This window comes from Ailuropoda melanoleuca, chromosome 10 (assembly GCF_002007445.2).
Source record: "Ailuropoda melanoleuca isolate Jingjing chromosome 10, ASM200744v2, whole genome shotgun sequence".
Taxonomy (NCBI): domain Eukaryota; kingdom Metazoa; phylum Chordata; class Mammalia; order Carnivora; family Ursidae; genus Ailuropoda; species Ailuropoda melanoleuca.
The window spans coordinates 100,643,790-100,663,501 of NC_048227.1; the positions used below are offsets into that span (position 1 = coordinate 100,643,790).

A 19,712-nucleotide genomic window follows, 5' to 3' on the forward strand; every position below is an offset into this window, starting at 1 on the left:
CCAGATGTCGATGAAAATCTTTCTTTGCTAACATTTATGGTCTTACTGTCACGGCAATGCTGAGCTTCACTCTTCCTGTTCTACGTTATAACCCTCTGTTCCTTTTCAGTTTCCTTCATGTAACTCCCACCAGCCTTTCTGAATCTGATGCAGGCTGCTTGCTTTCGAATTCTAGCCTGAGGTTTCCCAGCTGGAAAGAGGCAGAGCCAGAATTTCAGCCTGGCAGCCTGACCAGAAGCCGTGCCCCTGACCGTGCCGCCCCCAGCCTGTCATTTTCACGGTGTGGCCCACGCAGTCAGGACTTGATGGAAATACGAGACAAATGAATGTCTGTACTTCCTGTCCTCTTACTGTCCAAAATTTCTGTACTTTTTGAAGTTCTTATTCTGAAAATAAAACCTCATAGTTTAGAGTTTGGAGGGCACAGAGTATATATTGTTGAGTATAACTCCCCTCCTTAAAACCAGGGAGGAAAGGGATTCCCCTAAATGAGGCGTGCGTGTCAGGCCCTTCTCACGACCGCCTTCTTGTATAGTATGTTCTAGAGCACCTTGTGAGTATCGCCAGGTAAGCTGCATATTCGAGAAAGTCACAGGATGAAGTGTCCTTCTGCTGTTAATATTTGACTTAGAGCAAAATCCCTAGTAACTTCACCCTTTTTCTTGAAGGTATAAGAGATGTTTGAATGGAATCATACCTGCACTCCATTTTCTATGGTTCTGGTGTGTCTGTCAATGAAGAATTAAAAAAAAAAAAAAAAGGCCAACCACGATAGTATTCTAGAACATTAAGTATATTAGACAGTTTGGGTAACTTTCTTGCAAATACCCCTCTCTTTCTTTTGTTCTAACACCAGTTCTTTTTTTGTTTTTGGGGGTTTTTTTGGGGGTGTGTGTGTGTGTGAGAAAGAAGACTCAAGTAAAAGGGAAATTGTGCTATTCCATGTTCTTAGATAAAGAGATTCAATATTGAAAGTGTTTGTTTTTTTAAAGGCCCTATATGTTTTCCCTGAATTTATCTGTAAGTTTAAGGTAATACAGGTGAAAATCAACACATTTTTCAAAATTTGACATTCTAATGCAAAAGTTTAGATTGTTTTACTTTTTTTATTTTATTTTTTTATCTTTTTAAAGATTTTATTTATTTATTTGTTTGACAGAGAGAGAGCACAAGCAGGGGGGAGCGGCAGGGAGAGGGAGAAGCAGGCTCCTGCCGAGCAGAGAGCCGGACATGGGGCTCAGTCCCAGGACCCTGGCATCATGACCTGAGCCGAGGGCAGTCGTTTGACCAACTGAGCTACCCAGGCCCCCCTTGATTGTTTTACTTTTAAAATATTAAGCTGATGCTAAAGTTCATGTGTAAAAATAAACCGATAAAATATTTATGCTAAAGTACTAATGCTCTTCTATCTAGTGGGCTCACAAGTCACTTGGTACTTGTACAGATGGATTCCTAGGAGACAAGAAAGTCCAGAAATAGGCCTAAGTCCAGCATACGAGTAAGGTGAAATTTCAGTTCAGTGGGGGAAAGATGAATTTTTCAGTAAATGGTGTTAGGCCAACAGACTGACTACAAGAAAAAATTAAGTCAGATTCCCACATTATTTCCTCCACCAAAGTAAATTCCAGGGAAATCAAAGATTTAAAGTTTTAAAATCAAGGAAATAAAACCCAGAAAACTGTGGTTGTCTCAAGTGGACGGTGCAGGGTGAGAAGTGGGCTGCAGGTTTTCTCACTGTTAACAGTCCTTGAAATCAGGTGTCATGTATTGCCTTTTCCAAAATTTTATTTATGTTACTAATAATTGAGCTATAAAATTACTTAAAGGAATAATGGGAAAAAATATTTGAAAATTAATTTGGAGTATGGCAGCCCCTTTTATGCGTGGCAGAACCCTTTGGCAAGGCAGTGGGAGCGTAGGAATGGAACTGTCGAATGGAACTGTACAGTCTCTTTGGAAAGCAGCTTGACAAAATCTATCAGCTGCAAAAGCCCATTCTCATTAGCGCACCAGTTTCTCTTCTGGGGATTTCACGTAGTTGTATTGGACACTTGGGGAAGGATGTACAAGGAGTGCACTGCAGCATTATTTACGGTAGCAAAACATGGACCGCATGCTACGTGAGCATCAGCACATGCTGGTGGAGCTATGGGAGTTAAATGCGGTTGAAGGACACAGAGCCACGGGGACAACCACGTCACCTGTACGTGCTGATGGACCACAGAGAACGTGTCAGGCCACAAAGTAAAAAAAAACCACCACCAACAACAACAAAAAATGAACACAAGTGCAGAGCACAAATGTTTAAAGACAAAAAAGACCTCTGTGCGCGGGATGTTTGATGAAGTATATAGAAGTACTTGTCTGGAGAGAATGAGTGGCAGGCATATTTTTTTAAAGGGCATATTCTTTTTTTTTTTAGCACCCCTACTATATTCTGTTGTTATGTGATTCCTCCTGAATTGAGTAATGCTTTCGAGAAGTCACAAATATTCTTTCTCCTTTCTTTACCCCTAACAACAGGTCAGCAGTGGCAGTGACCCCTGGTCAGCCTGGAGTGCTTCCAAATCTGGAAACTGGGACAGCACGGATGGCTGGGGGGCCAAGCCAGAGGGGGCCGCAGCCCAAAGAAACACCTCCAATAACTGGGACACTGCCTTTGGTCACCCCCAGGCCTACCAAGGACCAGGTGAGGAGGAGGGCTCTGCTGGTGATCGGGCCCACCCAGAAAGTGACTGGGGAGGGCATCCAGGTTAAAAATAGAATTTAATCAAAGGAGCGCTCTCAGGTGCTCTTGTCACTAATAGCAAACCTAGATTTCTGGACCCAAATGTGGGTAGTCGTTAATTATAATCTCTAGTCCCAGCGCCATGATCTGTCGTGGATTCTCGAATGCTTGCCGGGGCCAGGTTCATAAGGCAGGAGAGCAGAGGCCCTGTGGCCGCAGGAGATGGAAGGGGCAGCCCTCCTGTCGCCGGCAGATTGACGCCATTGCAGGAGACCCAGCTCATAGTCCTGGTCCTCCACGGTGCCAGAGACTGGCCATCTCCGTTTTACTGTCCTCTTCCCACTCTAAAATCTTAGCAGCTGACACATATTTGTTTTAAAACCTTAGGCCTCCAAAAATGTGTGTACAGATCGAGTATGATTTATCACTTGCTTGTTTATGACCTCTGACTTAACGGTTTTTTTCTTTTCCTTAACTGCCTGTTTTAATGGGAATACAGAGGCAAAAGAGGAATTTGTAGACGGGGAAACAATTTGGGAATTAAGAAAAAGTGTATTTATGTCTGTTCTGAAATTAAATAGAAAGAGATCCGCCCCTCATTTTTTTATGACCCATGTATGAGCACATCACACGGAGAATCGAATGTGCTAGTGTCGGGACTTGTGCACAGAGGGCATGAAGGGCTCAGGTTCCCGCTCATAGGCCAGGAGCCACAGGCCAGTGGAAGGGCTGTGACCTGACAGCTGACCCCTAGTTCTGTACCAGCTTGGCCCACATCCTTCTAGTACATTCTGTTCTTTTTTGTTTTCATTTTGGCATTTGTCTCTTGGCTTCTCTTGGTGGCCCCCCTAAGGCAGACATCCCAGGGCATTTTTCTGTCTAATAGTAAAAGGACACGTGAGGCCATCAGAGTGGGAGACAGAGGCCTAGACAGCAGGAGGAGGAAGGAGGGGGGAAAGCTGGCAGCAGCGGATGTACAGATGGAGACCTTTGTTCGAATAGGAGGCTTTGGGTACTGTTAACACCCCCTTGTCTGATTTCTTCTCTTTCCCTTCCTCCTCCCCTCACCTGTATTATCATTGGTGTTAAAGAATTCCTGGGAGGCCTGGGTGGCCCAGTCAGTTAAGCATCTGCTCAGGTCATGATCCCAGGGTCCTGGGATTGAGTTCTGCATCCATCGGGCTTCTTGCTCAGCAGGGAGCCTGCTTCTCCCTCCGCCTGCCACTCCCCCTGCTTGTGCGTGCACACGCTCGCTCGCTCACTCTCTCTAAAAAAAATAAATAAATAAAATCTTAAAAAAAAAAAAGAATTCCTTTTCAAAGATCTATTATCTGCCCTTCATCCTTCCTCGCCAATATACGTGACTGAAAGGGTATTTGATCTGCTTGTTGGCGAGTTTATAAAGCGGGAGTTTGTGCGCCGGCCTTAGCTTGTGTCTCAAGGAGCTCTCCTAGTCTGCACTTACCTGAAGTTACTTACACTGATAGTCTCCTTATTTCCGCCTTGTCTGTTGCACTAAGAGGCAGACCCCGGGTTGGAGCCCTGGCACTGACTGGAGAGCCCGCACTGCACATCTGCGTTATGATCCTGTGCTACACGTCTCTCCTTTTGTTTTGATTGGCTAATGCAGTCACTAGTCACTATCAGAAAATGAGGTCGTTTCATTTTTATTTTGTTTTTCTCCACTGGTGATCTTCTGTGCCCACCCCTAGCCACCGGTGATGACGACGAGTGGGACGAAGACTGGGACGACCCCAAGTCGGCCGCTCCCTACTTCAAGGATTCGGAGTCGGCCGAAGCCGGGGGTGCTCAGCGGGGCAACAGCCGAGCCGCTGCCTCGTCCATGAAGCTGCCGCTCAACAAGTAGGTGGTAAGGGCGTCGGGGAGCGTGAGCTCCACGCAGACACACGGGAGGTCCAAGGAGGCTTTCCTCTTTTCAGTATCTGTGAAGTTTGGGGTGTCATTTGATCATCTCTGTTTGGATCTTAGCTTTAGAAGCTTATTGAAAGAATTTTTTTTTTTCATTTTTAAAGTGAAATATTTGTTCTGTTTAATAATCTGCCAAACATTGTTTATACCTCTGTCAACTCCGCGGCACATTGAGGTCTCATTGCTGATGTCACAGGAAAGCTAAAAAATAATAATAATAATAATAGTAACTCTCTTTTAAATGTTTTCCTGTTTGTTGATCACTTACTGTGGGCCAGGCGTTGTGCAGAGTGGGTCCCACGCGCTGGCATGTGACCCTCATACCCGTTTGTGGTACACAGACTCTGTTTCACTGTGGGAAGAACTGAAGCCCGGAGACGTTACATGAGTGTCCAGGCTTGCGCAGGTGGAAGTGATCTAGTCAGGATCCTAGTCAACCCCTCAGTCTCTCAACTCCTATGCCTAGTATGTTGTAAGGCTTTGTTTTCACTTAGATTTCTCTGAGATTTAAAACCAGAAGAGTTGGCAACAGTCCTTGTAGGTACAGTGCCCGACAGGGAAGCCTGTGGGAGGGGGTGAGTGTGGACAGATCACCCTGGGATTCCTCGGGGGACAGTCCTGTGTGAGTCTGCAGTTCACACAGTGGAGCTCGAAGGAGACACAATTTATGATTTCCCTAGGAACCCTCAAATACTCCTCTCACAGCAGTGTGCTTAGTAGAGTTTTTCTAAAATTACTACCACTGTTTCTCTGTGTTCCAAGTCCATGATTCAAAGCAGGGAGGAATGTTAAGTCTGTGTCTGGAAACAGTGGTGAACAGAATGTTTGCTGTGTGCCTGGATGACAAGGTCTAGGTCTGGATCTCCGCACGGAGGTCTGAGTCACACCGGTTCCCCTCAGTATGTTTACGCGGCATCAGGTGATTAGATGCTCTGGCTTTTAGCGACATGTTCTTCCTACTTCTCTGTCCACTTCCGTTATGTATTTTCATGCTCAATCGCATGCATAATAAATTCATATTGACTCTGTCCTGTTTCTTACAGTGGAAGGTGAAGTTCTCAGTGTAGTCTGCAGTGATGTAAACTAGCATGTTCTTTAAACCTAGATACTAGCGCATCAAAACCCATCTTACCATGAAGTATCTCTCAGCCCCATTTTGACAGTGAGAAGCACAGACTGCAGCCAGTGTGTGGCCGAGCGTTCCTGGCTGGTTAGGGAGGCTCTGCCTCTTGCCCAGGCACCTGACCCTGCTTTCCCTCACCTCTCCATGCCCTACGCTCACCTGCTCTCCTCTGCTGTATGATCTTGGGGAAGTGGGGTGACCCCTTTGAGCCTCAGTTTCTGCATCTCTGAAGTGAAGGGACTGGCTTTAATTTAAAATTCTCTCTACTCGAAAGTTTCAGTTCAGGCTGAAACCAAATCAGAGGAGCCCTAATTTGACCCGGAACCTCTGAGGCATCCCTCTGTCTATCTCTGGAGCTGAGAGCTGTTTAAAATCCTATGGTTCTTTTTTATTATTATTATTTAACTAGACGGATATATAAATGACTCACTTATAACAGTCGTAAAAATTTTTTGAAGTATTAACATTTTTCAGCAGTTAATCCATTTTCTATGACAGCTGTATTCCAGTCATGGAACATAAACCTTATGCTAGAGGAGATTAGAAATTTAAGTGTACTCGAGCATTATAAGAATCCGTCTTGATAATACTGAAAGAATTAATAAATTGCACTGCTGTTCAGTAAGTATTAAATGAGTCGGCCCTAGAGGTTTGCTGTGAACCGTAAGAATACCAAAGGAGGTGTGAAATGGGACCTGTGCATTAAGGAGATTACAGTCTAGTCAAGGAATTGTCACTCTGTGTAATCCCCACATTTTTCCATCAATATTTTCTAGCAAAAGTATAGGTTCTTTAATAAAACTGTTCCAGATTAGTCCATTAAGCATTTAGTGTTTTCCCGTAACTCCTCTAGGTCCTGGAAATACAAATACTTTCTCTAAGGTACTTCTAGTCTCCTGTAATATGTAAGTGGATTATGGTGATTAAGCATGATAAATTATGTAGCAGGAGTAGGCTCAGAATGTTGAAGAGGCCCAGAGAGAACTGTACCTGAGGCTGTGGGGAATACTTTCAAAGAGATGATGGCATAATTAGAGATAACTTTAATTTATGAATATATATACTAGGCTCTTTATATAACTCTTTCATTTAATTCCCTCATTTCTTTAATTCCCTTATCATCTTAAAAGGCAGGTCATACTGGTCCCATTCGTCACACAAGGAGACTGGAGCTCTAAAGGTCACATAGCTAGTAATTGTTAGAGTTGGAATTCAAACCCAAGACCATCCAGCTCCTAGACCCCTCTCTGTTCTCTCTTGTATGAGCTGTGTTTAAAGAATGTCTAGGGAAAGAGGATTGAGGTAAGTCATGTGAGGATGAAGGAAAAGACAGGCCCCTGAGACCATCACTTTGGCCTTTAATTTGGTATATGAATGAAATGGTAGAGTAGCTGGTTTTTTGTAGGAATAATATTTCCTTTTCTATTGTAGGTATTTTGCTTTCTGAGGGTTTTTTTTTTTCCTGGTTATTAAAAGAAATTCTAAAACCCAGATTAATCTTGTCCTCTTTAGAAGTAATGCTCTGGATGGCTGTATGTTTATTCCAGCTTTTCTTCAATTTTAGAATGTTTGGGGTCTCTTTACTAAGGAGAAGACTGATTTTCTTTTGTGTCTCATAAGCCAGTTCTGAAGACGATTCTAAAAGAAAATGGCACAAGTGCTTGTGAACAGACAGCTTCTTTGGGATAATTGTGGCCTCCTGGAGGGAGTATGTTGAAAGGCAGCTTTAATTTGGATATAGGAATGCTGGCGTGTGGCCACCGGTCCATGCATTCAACTCAAATGGCTCTGCTTCTCCCCCCATGCCCTGGGGGACAATTTTCTAGGCTGCCCTTCACTCTTCGTGGGGTGATAGAGTGTTTCCAATCCAGTTAAGCAAATGGAGTACCCATAAATATCACACCTTCTGGAGTCAAACTGTTCTCTTACCAGATAAAGCTTAATTAAATGACTAATTGGCCATTGAACAATCTGATTACATTAGGTTTCATTTACCAGTTTCCTAGTCCTGGTACATCTGAAAGGCAGAACAAGGTTGAAACTGTTGTATTAGGTAAATGTGGACGAGAGTTGCAGAATTCTATAAGGAAAGACAGAAGACTCACGGGCGTTCATCTTCATGACTAGATTTCCTGGATTTGCAAAACCTGGAATGGAACAGTATTTGTTGGCCAAGCAACTAGCAAAACCCAAAGAGAAAATTTCTATCATTGTAAGTTTGTTCATATTTGTTTGTTTGCTTTGTTTCTAATTAAGTTCTTTCGGTTATTAGTTTTCTGCAGGGTATTTTTAACACATTTAATGTTCCAAATAACTGACGATATGTATTAGTATTGTAAGAGTACTAAAGGTAATTAGCATAAAGTAATGCCTGTCGTTATATTTAGATATTTTTTAATTTTTACCTCTAAAACTATTAGTAATTGAACCAACCACATTTTTAGTATATATTCTTTTTATAATTTTCCTTCTCTAAAGTGTGTTGAAGTATCTTTTACATGCTGTCTTCCTGCTAACTCTGTATATTTAGCTAATAAACCCAATTCAAATATTTAGGTTTCTACCCTGGCAAAGTACATGCATATTATCCAAGTAAGAGGCCCTTTCCGCTCCGCTGCTGACAGTCTTTCCTCCACTAAACCAGCTGTCGCGTCACCGTAAGGAGCGAGCAAATAAAAGCTAGGCGTTAGTGACACCATTAAGAATCTCTCTTAGAATAACTTGGTTATTACATAACATAACATATAACATGACACAGGCTCTCTGGTTTCACCCGAATGTTGATTGCTGATAGATTTTCTGCCTAACCATTATCTAGTGTTATATTTCCAGATGCATTCTGGAGAAAAGAACTCTGGCTATCTTTTGACCCTATAGACTTAACCCTCTAACTGTAGGATGGGCACAGGGTTGGGGGAGAATCTTGAGTGTAATCACCATAGGCCCAAATAAGGATGAGGAAACATCTGGTCTTATTCCATAATCTCTAGGTCCTGGGAAACTTGATAAAATGCAAAAATGATACTGGATTTTTTAAATTATTATTACTTGTTCCTACATCTTTGAAAAGCTTGAAATCCTAGAAACTCCAGAAAAAAGGACTGTGACCAAGAGCCCCTTTCCTCCTTTTTCCCCTCAAAGCAAATTTGGGGTAATTATCTTCTGAGGGGTTAAAGATTATCTTAATTTTTGAATTTTTTTCTTCAGACTTTTTAGTAAATACTGAACATGTATTGTTGTTCTTTTCACTAAGTTTAAAACCGTGCAGGACTAAAAGCCCTCCAAGTGGACTTTATCACAAGCCCCAGTAGTGTTTTAGCTAAAGCACCCGGCGTCAGAGTTGTCCCGTAAGTGTTACGTAGACCCGGGCCCACGCACCGTGTAAGCAAGCCCACCTGCGCAGGCTCCTCGCACAGAAAGGAAAGCTGAGGGATAATGCCTTCGAATCTTCAGAAAACCAAGAGAAAGCAGATGTGTGGTTCTTTGCTCTTAAGGCGCAGTAATCCTGCCCACTAATAAAATGTGAGCCCCTGGATCTTGGGCCCTGGTTGATCAGACTGGCCTCTCTTGGTCCCAGTCACTGAGGGAAGTTCCCCAGAGGCTCCTGCTCTCTAGCTTTCAGGGTTTTCTGCATCTGGGCTCCCTCTTGAGGAGTCAGAGTAGCTTACCATAAAGATCTTCTCTTTAGTCCCTTAGTAAAATTGTTTGGGCCCTGGTCCCCTCCCTGACCTCATAACCTCCGAGTTTTCTTACCCCTTCCCACTTTTTCTTCCTTCTACCTTTAAAAAGAATTAGGACTGAGTATACAGAAAGTGAAAATAAGCATTGAGAAAGTTTGAGGGCGGGGCTCCTGGGTGGCACAGTCATTAAGCGTCTGCCTTCGGCTCATGATCTGGGATCGAGCCCCGCATCAGGCTCCTCCGCTGGGAGCCTGCTTCTTCCTCTCCCACTCCCCCTGCTTGTGTTCCCTCTTTCGCTGGCTCTCTCTCTCTCTGTCAAATAAATAAGTAAAATCTTTAAAAAAAAAAAAAAAGAAAGAAAGAAAGAAAGTTTGAGGGAAGTTTGACATTATCAAGACATCAGGTGTGTGATTTTATATTGCACAAAAATATCAGCCTGTGATAGATTGGAAATTTTTTACAACTAGCCCTTCATCACATATAACTAAGACAACTGGACTAGAGAGAGGGAAGTTGTGCTCCATCCTGCACTCCCGGGGAGGAGAGGGAGACAGACATCTTTTCTCCGTGGCCCGAGATGCCCACCCACATGGGGAGCAGAAGGGTTGGTCCTAGCAAGTGTGTCTTTAAATATAACCTTATCAAAAACAGAGAGCATTTATAGAACTTCTCAGAGAAGAGCAAGAGTGACCCTCCAAAGGACCTGTAGTCCTAAAAAGAATCATTTGATGATTTATATCAAATGTATTGACTGTTTTTCCGTGTAACAAAATTAACTCTCCCTGAAACGTGTGTAGGTTGGAGATTATGGCCCAATGTGGGTTTATCCTACCTCTACGTTTGACTGTTTGGTAGCAGATCCCAGGAAAGGCTCCAAAATGTACGGTCTAAAGAGCTACATTGAATATCAGTTAACACCTACTGTAAGTATCTAAGTTATCAAAAACAGAATCGTGCTTGCATTCCTAGCTAAAATTTGCTTTTTTCTTCATTTTCCATAGTTGGCATTGATAACGTTTTCTTCTCTTTCCCTTATATTGTAGAACACTAATCGATCTGTAAACCACAGGTATAAGCACTTTGACTGGTTATATGAACGTCTCCTGGTTAAGTTTGGGTCAGCCATTCCAATCCCTTCTCTTCCAGATAAGCAAGTCACAGGTGAGTGTGCATGAGACTCAGGACAAGTAACGAGACAGCGGTTAGAGCATCTGTCTTAATGTAAATCAGTAATGACATTTTCCATATTCTGGAAGAACAAGATGTATGAGTTTGGAAACAGTGGCTAAATACTGTACATTTGTATGTACTGTACATGTATTTGTAAGTTACCTAAACACCTAATCAGAAAGTTTCATAAAATTTTCTATCAGAGTTCTTGTGTATGTATCTTAAGTTCTAGCAAAGTCATTGTGTCCTTGCTACACCATTTCCTGTAAAAGAAATATGTGAATTCTTTAAATGTGAAAAATGACACCTGAGAAAATAGAAATGATCCAGATAGCCTGAAATGGAAATAAAAATGTATGATCCAAATGATATCATGCCAGTCCAGCCGTGGTGGTTTCATTAGAAATGTGGAAGCATCAGATATAGAAGCCAAAGCCTCTAAGGATTAACATAAGAAGTTGCCAAGTTTTCCACTCAATTTTTTTGGTGACTATTAATATTTAAATGTTTTTGTTTATCATTGATTATGACCCTGTCCTGTTTCTTATTTATTTAAAGCGTCTGATTTCCCTTGCTCCCCCTGCCTCAAATGATCCTCTGGTAGACAATTCACGGTGCTACCAAAGCCCCTCGTAACTATGCAGAGTATTGGTCTGTCTGCTTTGAGAACTGTCGCTGTTTTTTTTTTTTTTTTAAGTCTCCAGCCTAGTATAGCACCTGGAATATCAATACTCAGAACTCAGTGTGTTTGTCTTGGAGTAAAAGTGTGTGAAGAAGTTGAGCTTTACTGAAGATTAGAGTTTTAGTGTGTGGCTAGAAAATTCACAGCTAAATGAAACTAGTAAGTGTAGAAAAGAAAGGATCAAAGATGAACGTAAGGCCTAAAATGTTAGCGCTAGAGAGGCCTCGAAGGAAGAGAGACCTCGAAGGGCTGACCTGAGCCCAGTGGGAGAACACGTGGAGTCCGTGAAGGAAGGCTTCTTTCCTGGGGGTCACGGAATATGAAGAGGGCTCGGTCCTCACTCAGCAGGTGGGTAGTTAGAGAGGGACGGGGAGTCCAGCAGCCAGATGTTGGAGCCAGCTCTAGATGCTTTCAGTGGCTTGGAGATGGGTGTCCCGGCCTGCCGGGTGTCCCCTGCGCACTGCTCGCGCACACCCTCGTGTCAGAGCCGATCAGCAGGCTGAGCTCCACGCTGCTGGAACAGGACGTGGAGTCTGATTCCAGAGCTTGCTCTGTGAACTTACGCAGTGTTCCTCAACTAGTCCTGAACTAGAACGAGTTACCTTAGGCTAAGGTCACGCTCCTTAAAGCTTGACTTTGTGCTTTACTTCGCTGTATGTTTAGGTTTCTCTGAAATTTTTTGAGGAGATGAAAAGTTGTTTTTAAAGAAGTTGTTTTGATTGTGACTTTTTTTTTTTTTTGGGAAAACTTCAAAAATTTCAAACTGTGCATAGCTGAGTGGAGCGTGGGGCTGCGTTGCCCAGTGGCTAACACAGCCTGGCCGTCACCTGGGGTGACATGTCCCTCGTGGAGCCAGGGCAGCTGAGTGGAGGCTGCGGCAGGGCGGCCGGGTTGGCATAGACCGCTCGCTGCTTCCCCCCACCCCGAGGGGTCACCATGCCCCTGGTTCAGATACCGTCCCTCCTTACTGTTTGAAATCACAGCTTTCCTTTTACAAATTTAAATTGATTTCCATGAAAGCTTCAGTTCTGCCTTTCTCCTTGTTTTCAGATTTCCATCTGTTTCCTGAATTTTATATTCTCCTCCATCAGCTTGATTAGCACAACACGTGCTTCATGGTGTCTAAAACAGACTGATGAGCTACTTGAGGGGTCTAGGGATTTCTCCTCTTTTAGGCTTTAATACATTGTCTATTCTGGATCAAGATAACTCGGTGCTGTTTTAAAGCATCGTAGAGTCACAGTTCTCCCCCCCCGCCATACAAAGGTTTGATTTTTAAGTGCAGGCCCAAAGCCAGGGGGGCGTCATAGAAAAGCGAGAAAGCAACAGCCGCTCAGTCTGAAGAAAGTTGAGCTTTGATTCACTGACTGGGATATGTGCCGAGGAAACCGAAAAGCACAGAAGCCACTTTATTTCTCCCTTTTCTCGTTTGCCTCCTGCCTGTGGTCCCCACAAGATCATTATTATATAAACTGGCCTCTCACTTACATCCTGGAGAAAAGAGAAAGGAATGCCAAGGAGATGATGTCATGATATTTCTGTGGACTTGATAATCAATCCATGAGAAGCTTACAGCTAACATTTTTTATTTATTGATAGATTTTGTTCTTTGTGAAATAATATTGAATGAATCTGGTTTTATTCCTGGGTACAAACTGGTATACTCACATACTTGGTGAAAACCTAAGGTTTGTTGAAAATGGGGAATCGGAAGTCCCTCTCCCCTGACCTTCTTTCTAGTTCTCTGGAACCTGGTAGGAAAATCCTAATGATCACAAAATAACAATCTAAGCCAGAGTTTGGAAATAAGCCAGCAATGTCAGAAAATTTTCAGGAGGAATAAGAATCATTCATTCATTAGTTAAGTAATTTTAGTCAGTGAGTAGGTTATAAACTCTTCACTTTCTCCTGATGGAGAATTCAGTATAACCCGGGTTCATGCTGACTTGGTCTTTTCTGCCTAGGAGGTGGGTCATCTTCTTTCCAAGGGGTAAGACTTTATTTCTTCATAGTTTAAGCTTCTGTAGCACTTAATCTCTACTCATAGGAAGTGCAAAAATTGAAGTGTTTTAATACACAGGAAGTGTCTAGACCCTGCGTGCTGTCCAAGTGACACCTTTTAGGTGATAAGTTTTTGCTGTGTGGATCTGTAGGGCTCTTCTCTTTAAAAGAAATTTGTGCTTATTTGTACTGGTAATTTCTAAAGGAAAGGCCAGGCTGCAGTTCTTTAAATTTACTTGTAAACTTCTGTACGTAAATTCACTCCTTTTGGTGTGGGTAGTTTTAAGAGTTTTGACAACTACCGGTCCAGTCTTATAACGACCGCTGTATTCAAGGTACAGGAAGTTCCATAACTTCCCCACATCCCCTGGGGCTGCTCCTTTCTAGTCAGCCCCTGACAGCACTGATGGGTTCTTTGTCTCTACAATTTGCCTTTTCCAGAATATCATTTTAAATGGAAAGCATATAGACCTACCTCAAGAAGCAAGAAAAATCCCAAACAACCTAACCTTACACCTAAAGGGAAAGAAAGGAAAGAAAAAGAAAAAAAAAACAAGTCCAAAACCAGTAGAAAAAAGGAAATAATACAGAGCAGAAATAATTGAAATAGAAACTAAAAAAAACCAGTAGAACAGATCGATTAAACCAGAAGCTGGTTCTAAAAAAAAAAAAAATGGAAGCATCCAGCGTGGAGTCTTCTGGTCGTGGCTGCTTTCTGCTGGCCTCGTGCGTTCGAGATTCTCCATCTTGTGTGGATCAGTAGTTGCCGTAGTTTGGGCATCCGTTCACTCGTTGGAAGACAGTTGGGTTTCCGGTTAGAGGCGTTTATAAATAAAGCTGCTAGAAGCATTCACGTACAAGTTTTTGTATGAACGTAAGTTACCATTTCTCTTGGGTGAATACCTAAGGGTGGAATGACAGGGTCATTTGGCAGCTGTATGTTCCATGTTTAAGGAATTGTCGGGCTGTTTTCCAGAGTGGCCATACCATTTTGGAATCCCCACCAGCAGTGGATGAGAATGTCGGGGGCTCCACATCCTTACCTGCACTTTCTGATAGTGTCAGCCTTTCTCTGTTCTAACAAATCTATTAGGTATGTCGTGGTACCTCAACATGGTTTTCATTTCCATTTCCCTTGTAACTAGTGGTATTGAGCGTCTTTTCATGTGCTCATTTCCCTTCCATAGATTTTCTTTGGTGACGTGTCTGTTTAGATCTTTTGCCCATTTCTCATTAGGTTGTTTTCTCATTATTGAATTCTGAGAAATCTTTATATCCTGGAAACAAGTCTTCTGTCAAATAATGTGATTTGTAAATAATTTGTCCCATGCATGGCTTGTCTTACTCTCAGCAGTGTCTTTTGCATAACAAAAGCTTTTAATTTTAATGAAGTTCAAAGTACCAATTGTTTCTTTTATGGATTTGCTTCAGATATCATGATGAAAACCTCTTGGCCTGACCAAAGTTCCTACTAATATTTTCTCCAGAAAGTTTGGTAGTTTTAGGTACGTTCTGAGTTAGTGTTTGTGTGAGGGGTGAGGTAGGATAAGGCAGAGCTTTATGTTACGCATCTGGGTATCCAGTAGTTCTAGCACTGTCTGTTGAATTTCCTTTGCATTTTGTCAAAAATCAATTGAACATATTTATGTGGTTTTATTTCTGGACTGTATTCTGTTCTATTGATTTATGCGTCCATCCTTACTGCCAATACCACACTGCCTTGATTAGTAAATCTTTAAATCAGGTAGTATAAATCCTCCAACTTGGTTCTTTTCAGAATAGTTTTGGACTATTTTTCATTTGCCTTTCCATATAAATTTGAGTCAGTTTGTAGATAACTGTAATCATGCTGGGACTTTGATTGATATACATACAGTTTATAATTGTTACATCTGCCTGATGTGGCTCTTTTATAATTATGAAATGTGTCCTTTTGTCTCTAGTAAAATTTCCTGTGCTGAAATCTATTTTGTCTGATATTAATATAGTCACTGCAGTTCTCTTATGGTTACTGTGTGCAAGGCATATCTTTTCCCATCTTTTACTTTCAGGCTGTCTTTGAATCTGTATCTCTTGTCGACAACATTATTGGGCCTGCTGTTTGATATTTCAAGTCTGGAAACCTCTACATTTTGATTAGAGTTTTTGGACAGCTCATATTTAATAATTATTAACCCAGTTAGATTTACATTTGCCATTTTGATAATTTCTAGGTGTCTTGTTTGTTCCTCTCTTCCTCCTTTACTGCCTTTCTTTTGTGTTAAATATTTTCTAATGTGCTGTTTTAATTCCTCTCCTTTTTCCCTAATTTTTAAAAATTATTTTCTTAGTGGTTGCTTCAGTGGATGCAGTATGCATCTTTCTGTACTGTCACAATGCACTTCATATTAATAATTCTAGCAAAATTCATAGAAACTTTTCTCCAGTATAGCTGTTTCCCCTCTCTTTTTATGCTCCTATCATCATATATTTTGTATCTATATCTGTTATAAATCGAACAATATGGTATGATAATTATTGCTTTCTACAGTCTTATGTCTTTTAAGGAAGTTAAGAAATTAGAAAAAGTACATCTTTTATGTTAATCCACATTATTTTTGGTGCTCTTTATTTCTTTCTGTGAATTTGGGTAATTTCCTTTTAGCCTGAAGGACTTCCTCTAGTATTTCTTTAATATAAGTCTGCTATCAGTTAATTCTCTCATCTTTGTTTATCTGGGAATATCTTTGTTTTGCCTTTATTTCTGAAGGATAGGTGTACTGGTTTTAGAATTCGTGGTTGACAGTTTTCTTTTCAGCGTGATGAATTTGTCCTTCCATTGCTTCTGACCTCCATTGTGTCAGATGACAGATCTGTTCTGTTGACTGCACACACACATGCACACACACACCCCACCATACATCATGAGGCATTTTTCACTTGCTGCTGTCAAGATTTTGTTTCTGTCTTTCAGCGGTTTGATTTTGCTGTATCTTGGTGTGGTTAATCTTCATATTTATCCTAGTCAGGTTTGTTGAACGACTTGGGAATACAGGTTAAAGTTTTCCATCAAATTTGGGAAACTTTCCCCTTCTTCTTACTTCTTCAAATATTTTTTCTTCTTCTTTCTCTCTTCTCCTTTGGGGAGTCCCATTACCAGTGTCTTGGTGTGCTTTATGTTTTTTAAGGCCCTGTTCAATTGTGCTTCCATTTTTTTCTCTCTGTTCTTCAGATTAGAAAGCTTCTGTTGATCTTCGGATTCACTGAGTCTTTCTTCTGCCATCTTGAATATGCATTTGAGCCCCTATAATGAATTTTTTATTTCAGTTATTGTGTTTTCAACTCCGAACTTTTCATTTTAATTTTTTATAAGTTCTGTCTTTTTCTTGAGAATCTTTGTTTTGATTCCATGTCATAATTCTCTTTACATTTTTAAACATGACTTTCTTTAGTTTTTTGAATGTATTTCTAGAAGCTGCTTTGTTTGCTAAATTCAACATCCAGAGACATTTAGAGATAGTTTCTGTTGACCACTGTTTTGTCGGTATGGGTCATACCTTGCTGTTTCTTTACACATCTCTTAATTTTTTATTGAAAACTGAACAGTTAGAGAATATATTTTAGAAATTGTCGATTCTAATTTTTCCTCTCTGAAGGTTGTTGTTTCTACCTTGTTTGTTTGGTAAGTAACTTGCTTAGGCTCTGAAATCTCTCTTCCTTGAAGTTCAGTTATTTTTATGTTTTTTTCTTCTAAGTTTGGCTTCCTGGGGTTCAGCCTTGTGTCTGTGTAGCTTAATGATAGGCCTGCCTCAAGCCACTGAGGCTTCTCTCCTCTGCTGATGGATCTTTGGGTAGGAGACTACATTCGAAGCTCAGATAATTTTCAGATTGGCTACCTGGCTTTTACTTTTCTGTGGGCCTTTTTGTGTCTTCTTTACAAGTGTGTGCAGCCTCAGAGTTGGCCGGGCATGTGTGGCTGGCTTGGATCCCATCTGGCCTCCACTGTTTCTGCACACAGCCTCAGCCTGGAGTATACTTGACCCAACCATGCAGCATTGGCTAGTGGAGCCATTGGGCCTTTGTGTTCACCAGCCTCTGGATTGTCCCTGCCACCACCACCAAGCACGGGCATGTCCCCCACTCCAGGTCAGGCCAGCCTCTTGCCTCTCCAGGGGACCTACAGCAGCCAGTCTTCACAGCCTGGTCTCTACCGGCAGAACTTCCATGTCAACTGAGGAGAGGGTGGGGAGGCCCAGGAGCAGTAGGGGGCGATGGGAAATGGGAGCCCCACGCCAGACAGAACGCCACAGATTTCCACTCTTCTTGCGTAAGGTTCAGCAGTTTTGCAAGTATAAACACTTCTCAGATGGCTGTTTGCCTTTGGTTCATTTCCAACACACTTACTTTGGGTGGGTTCTCTCTAGCTTTAAAATTGTTTTGGAGGGATGGGTATAGCTGATTTCCTCACTCGACTGTAGCTAGAACTTTGATCTCCAGAAACCTTTTAACTCATAGTGGTTTTATTCGGTAGGCTTATAAAAATGTTCAGTGTTTACTTGATGATTTGTATGTCAGGCTTGTTAAGCTATGTTTTAGAGTGGTCATAAGTTCTGAGATAGTAGCTTTCACTACCGCATTCATGGAAAAATGGCTTTTTCTATTTTTGGCTGAAGTAATTTAAAAAACCAAACGGAATAAATAGCTACAGTCCTGAGTTACTTCTCATAAATACTAAATTTAAGTTTGTGTATCTGAGATTATATTGCATTGGGGAACATGTTTATAAATATAGAAATTTTATGCACTTCGTGAGAATTACTTCTTAAATTCCATTTTCTCGCCCCCTTTCCTGCCTGTAGGGCTTCATATGGTCACACAGAACTGGCATAGTCTCAGTTTGTCAGACAAAGTTTTTCATACCGAGATAAGATTTACTTTTGAGGGGCGCCTGGGTAGCGTCTGCCTTCAGCTCAGGGTGTGATCCCAGCATTCTGGGATCAAGTCCCACATCGAGCTCCTCCGCTATGAGCCTGCTTCTTCCTCTCCCACTCCCCCTGCTTGTGTTTCCTCTCTCGTTGGCTGTCTCTCTGTCACATAAATAAATAAAAATCTTTAAAAAAAAAAAAAAAGATTTACTTTTGAATTTGTTGAGTACTTAGGGATCCTTAAAGAAAACCTCACTTTGTGGCTTGATTTTTCTTGTCACAATTAAAAAGCTTGTTAATTTGTTAAATCCGAATCATTCTTATAAACTAAAGTGCCTGTTGTATCTTTCCTGTGGCTCTCTGAGCAATTGCTGTGTTACAGCTTGTTTTTAGGTTAGTGAAAAATTACCATGGTCTTTACCTCTTACTAAATAACTTCTGGCAAATACCCCGTAGATACAAACGGCTTTTCCACTGTGGTGACAGTAACTTGCTTTACACGGCGCTGTATGTCACTCTTGCTGTGCACCTTGCAGGTCGCTTCGAAGAAGAATTTATCAAAATGCGCATGGAGAGACTCCAGGCATGGATGACCAGGATGTGTCGTCACCCCGTAATCTCAGAAAGTGAGCTTTTCCAGCAGTTTCTAAATTTCCGAGATGAAAAGGTAGGACCTTTTATTGTGATAGTCTTTAGGTCATATTGAGAATTGTCACGTTCACATCAATTTTATGTCTGAAAGTTAAAATTGTGTCGGTTAGCTATTTCTCATTTCCTCCAAAGACAATGAGGGGACAGAAACCTAGGCCCTCACCGTAGGAAATTAGTCACGCTATGTGGAAGAATGCTTCCCAGGATGGTTTTCCATAAACTAGGAATGGATTGGCCCAGAGTGGGCAGGAGGTGAAGGATAGGATAGGGTGAGGAATTTTTTCCCTAGATGCTTTTAAAAATGAGATAGGCCCCAAACTATGCAGGATATTATCCAAATGAAGTGAGGGAAATAGCATGAATGATTTCTTAAGATCACAGTTTGACCTTGCAGTGTGATAACGTCATGAAAAGAAAAGTAGATTCTAAAGTGGACCAGCCTTCTCAAAACCGAGTCATTTTTCCAGAACTATAGTTGCACGTCCAGAGTAAATAATGCTGGTCTCTCTGTCCCTGTGGGTAGTCATTCAGCCAATGGCCACGTATTCTTTGTTGAGAATCGAGAAAGCATTGGCTGTTTGACATCTCATTATTGTCTGCTTTGGAAATAGTTTTCCCTCTCTCTCAATAAGCTTTTACTCTATAGTGTGTCTTCTTATTCTGTAAAGATGTTTTCTCCATATTTCTCTCATAGCAAATATTACATATCATAGAAAACAATGCAAAGAAAAAAGCATAAGTTAGCTCAGATGCCAACAGCAGATACAAAATACATGACAATCCTAGAAAAAAGGTCATGAGATTATTTTCATGTTTAATCAAATGCTAGAATATTATATACTTT

At 41.5% G+C, this 19,712-nt stretch overlaps 1 protein-coding gene across 1 annotated transcript in view; it reads left to right on the plus strand.

The window, feature by feature from the left end:
- The window catches only part of SNX9 (sorting nexin 9), a 58,363-nt gene that overhangs the window by 16,825 nt on the left and 21,826 nt on the right, over nucleotides 1–19,712 (plus strand). The window contains exons 4-9 of the mRNA XM_011219568.3: nucleotides 2,524–2,689; nucleotides 4,441–4,591; nucleotides 7,908–7,992; nucleotides 10,258–10,383; nucleotides 10,504–10,621; nucleotides 18,754–18,884. Of these exons, the coding sequence (XP_011217870.1) occupies nucleotides 2,524–2,689; nucleotides 4,441–4,591; nucleotides 7,908–7,992; nucleotides 10,258–10,383; nucleotides 10,504–10,621; nucleotides 18,754–18,884 (777 nt within the window). The remainder of the gene's footprint in view (nucleotides 1–2,523; nucleotides 2,690–4,440; nucleotides 4,592–7,907; nucleotides 7,993–10,257; nucleotides 10,384–10,503; nucleotides 10,622–18,753; nucleotides 18,885–19,712) is intronic.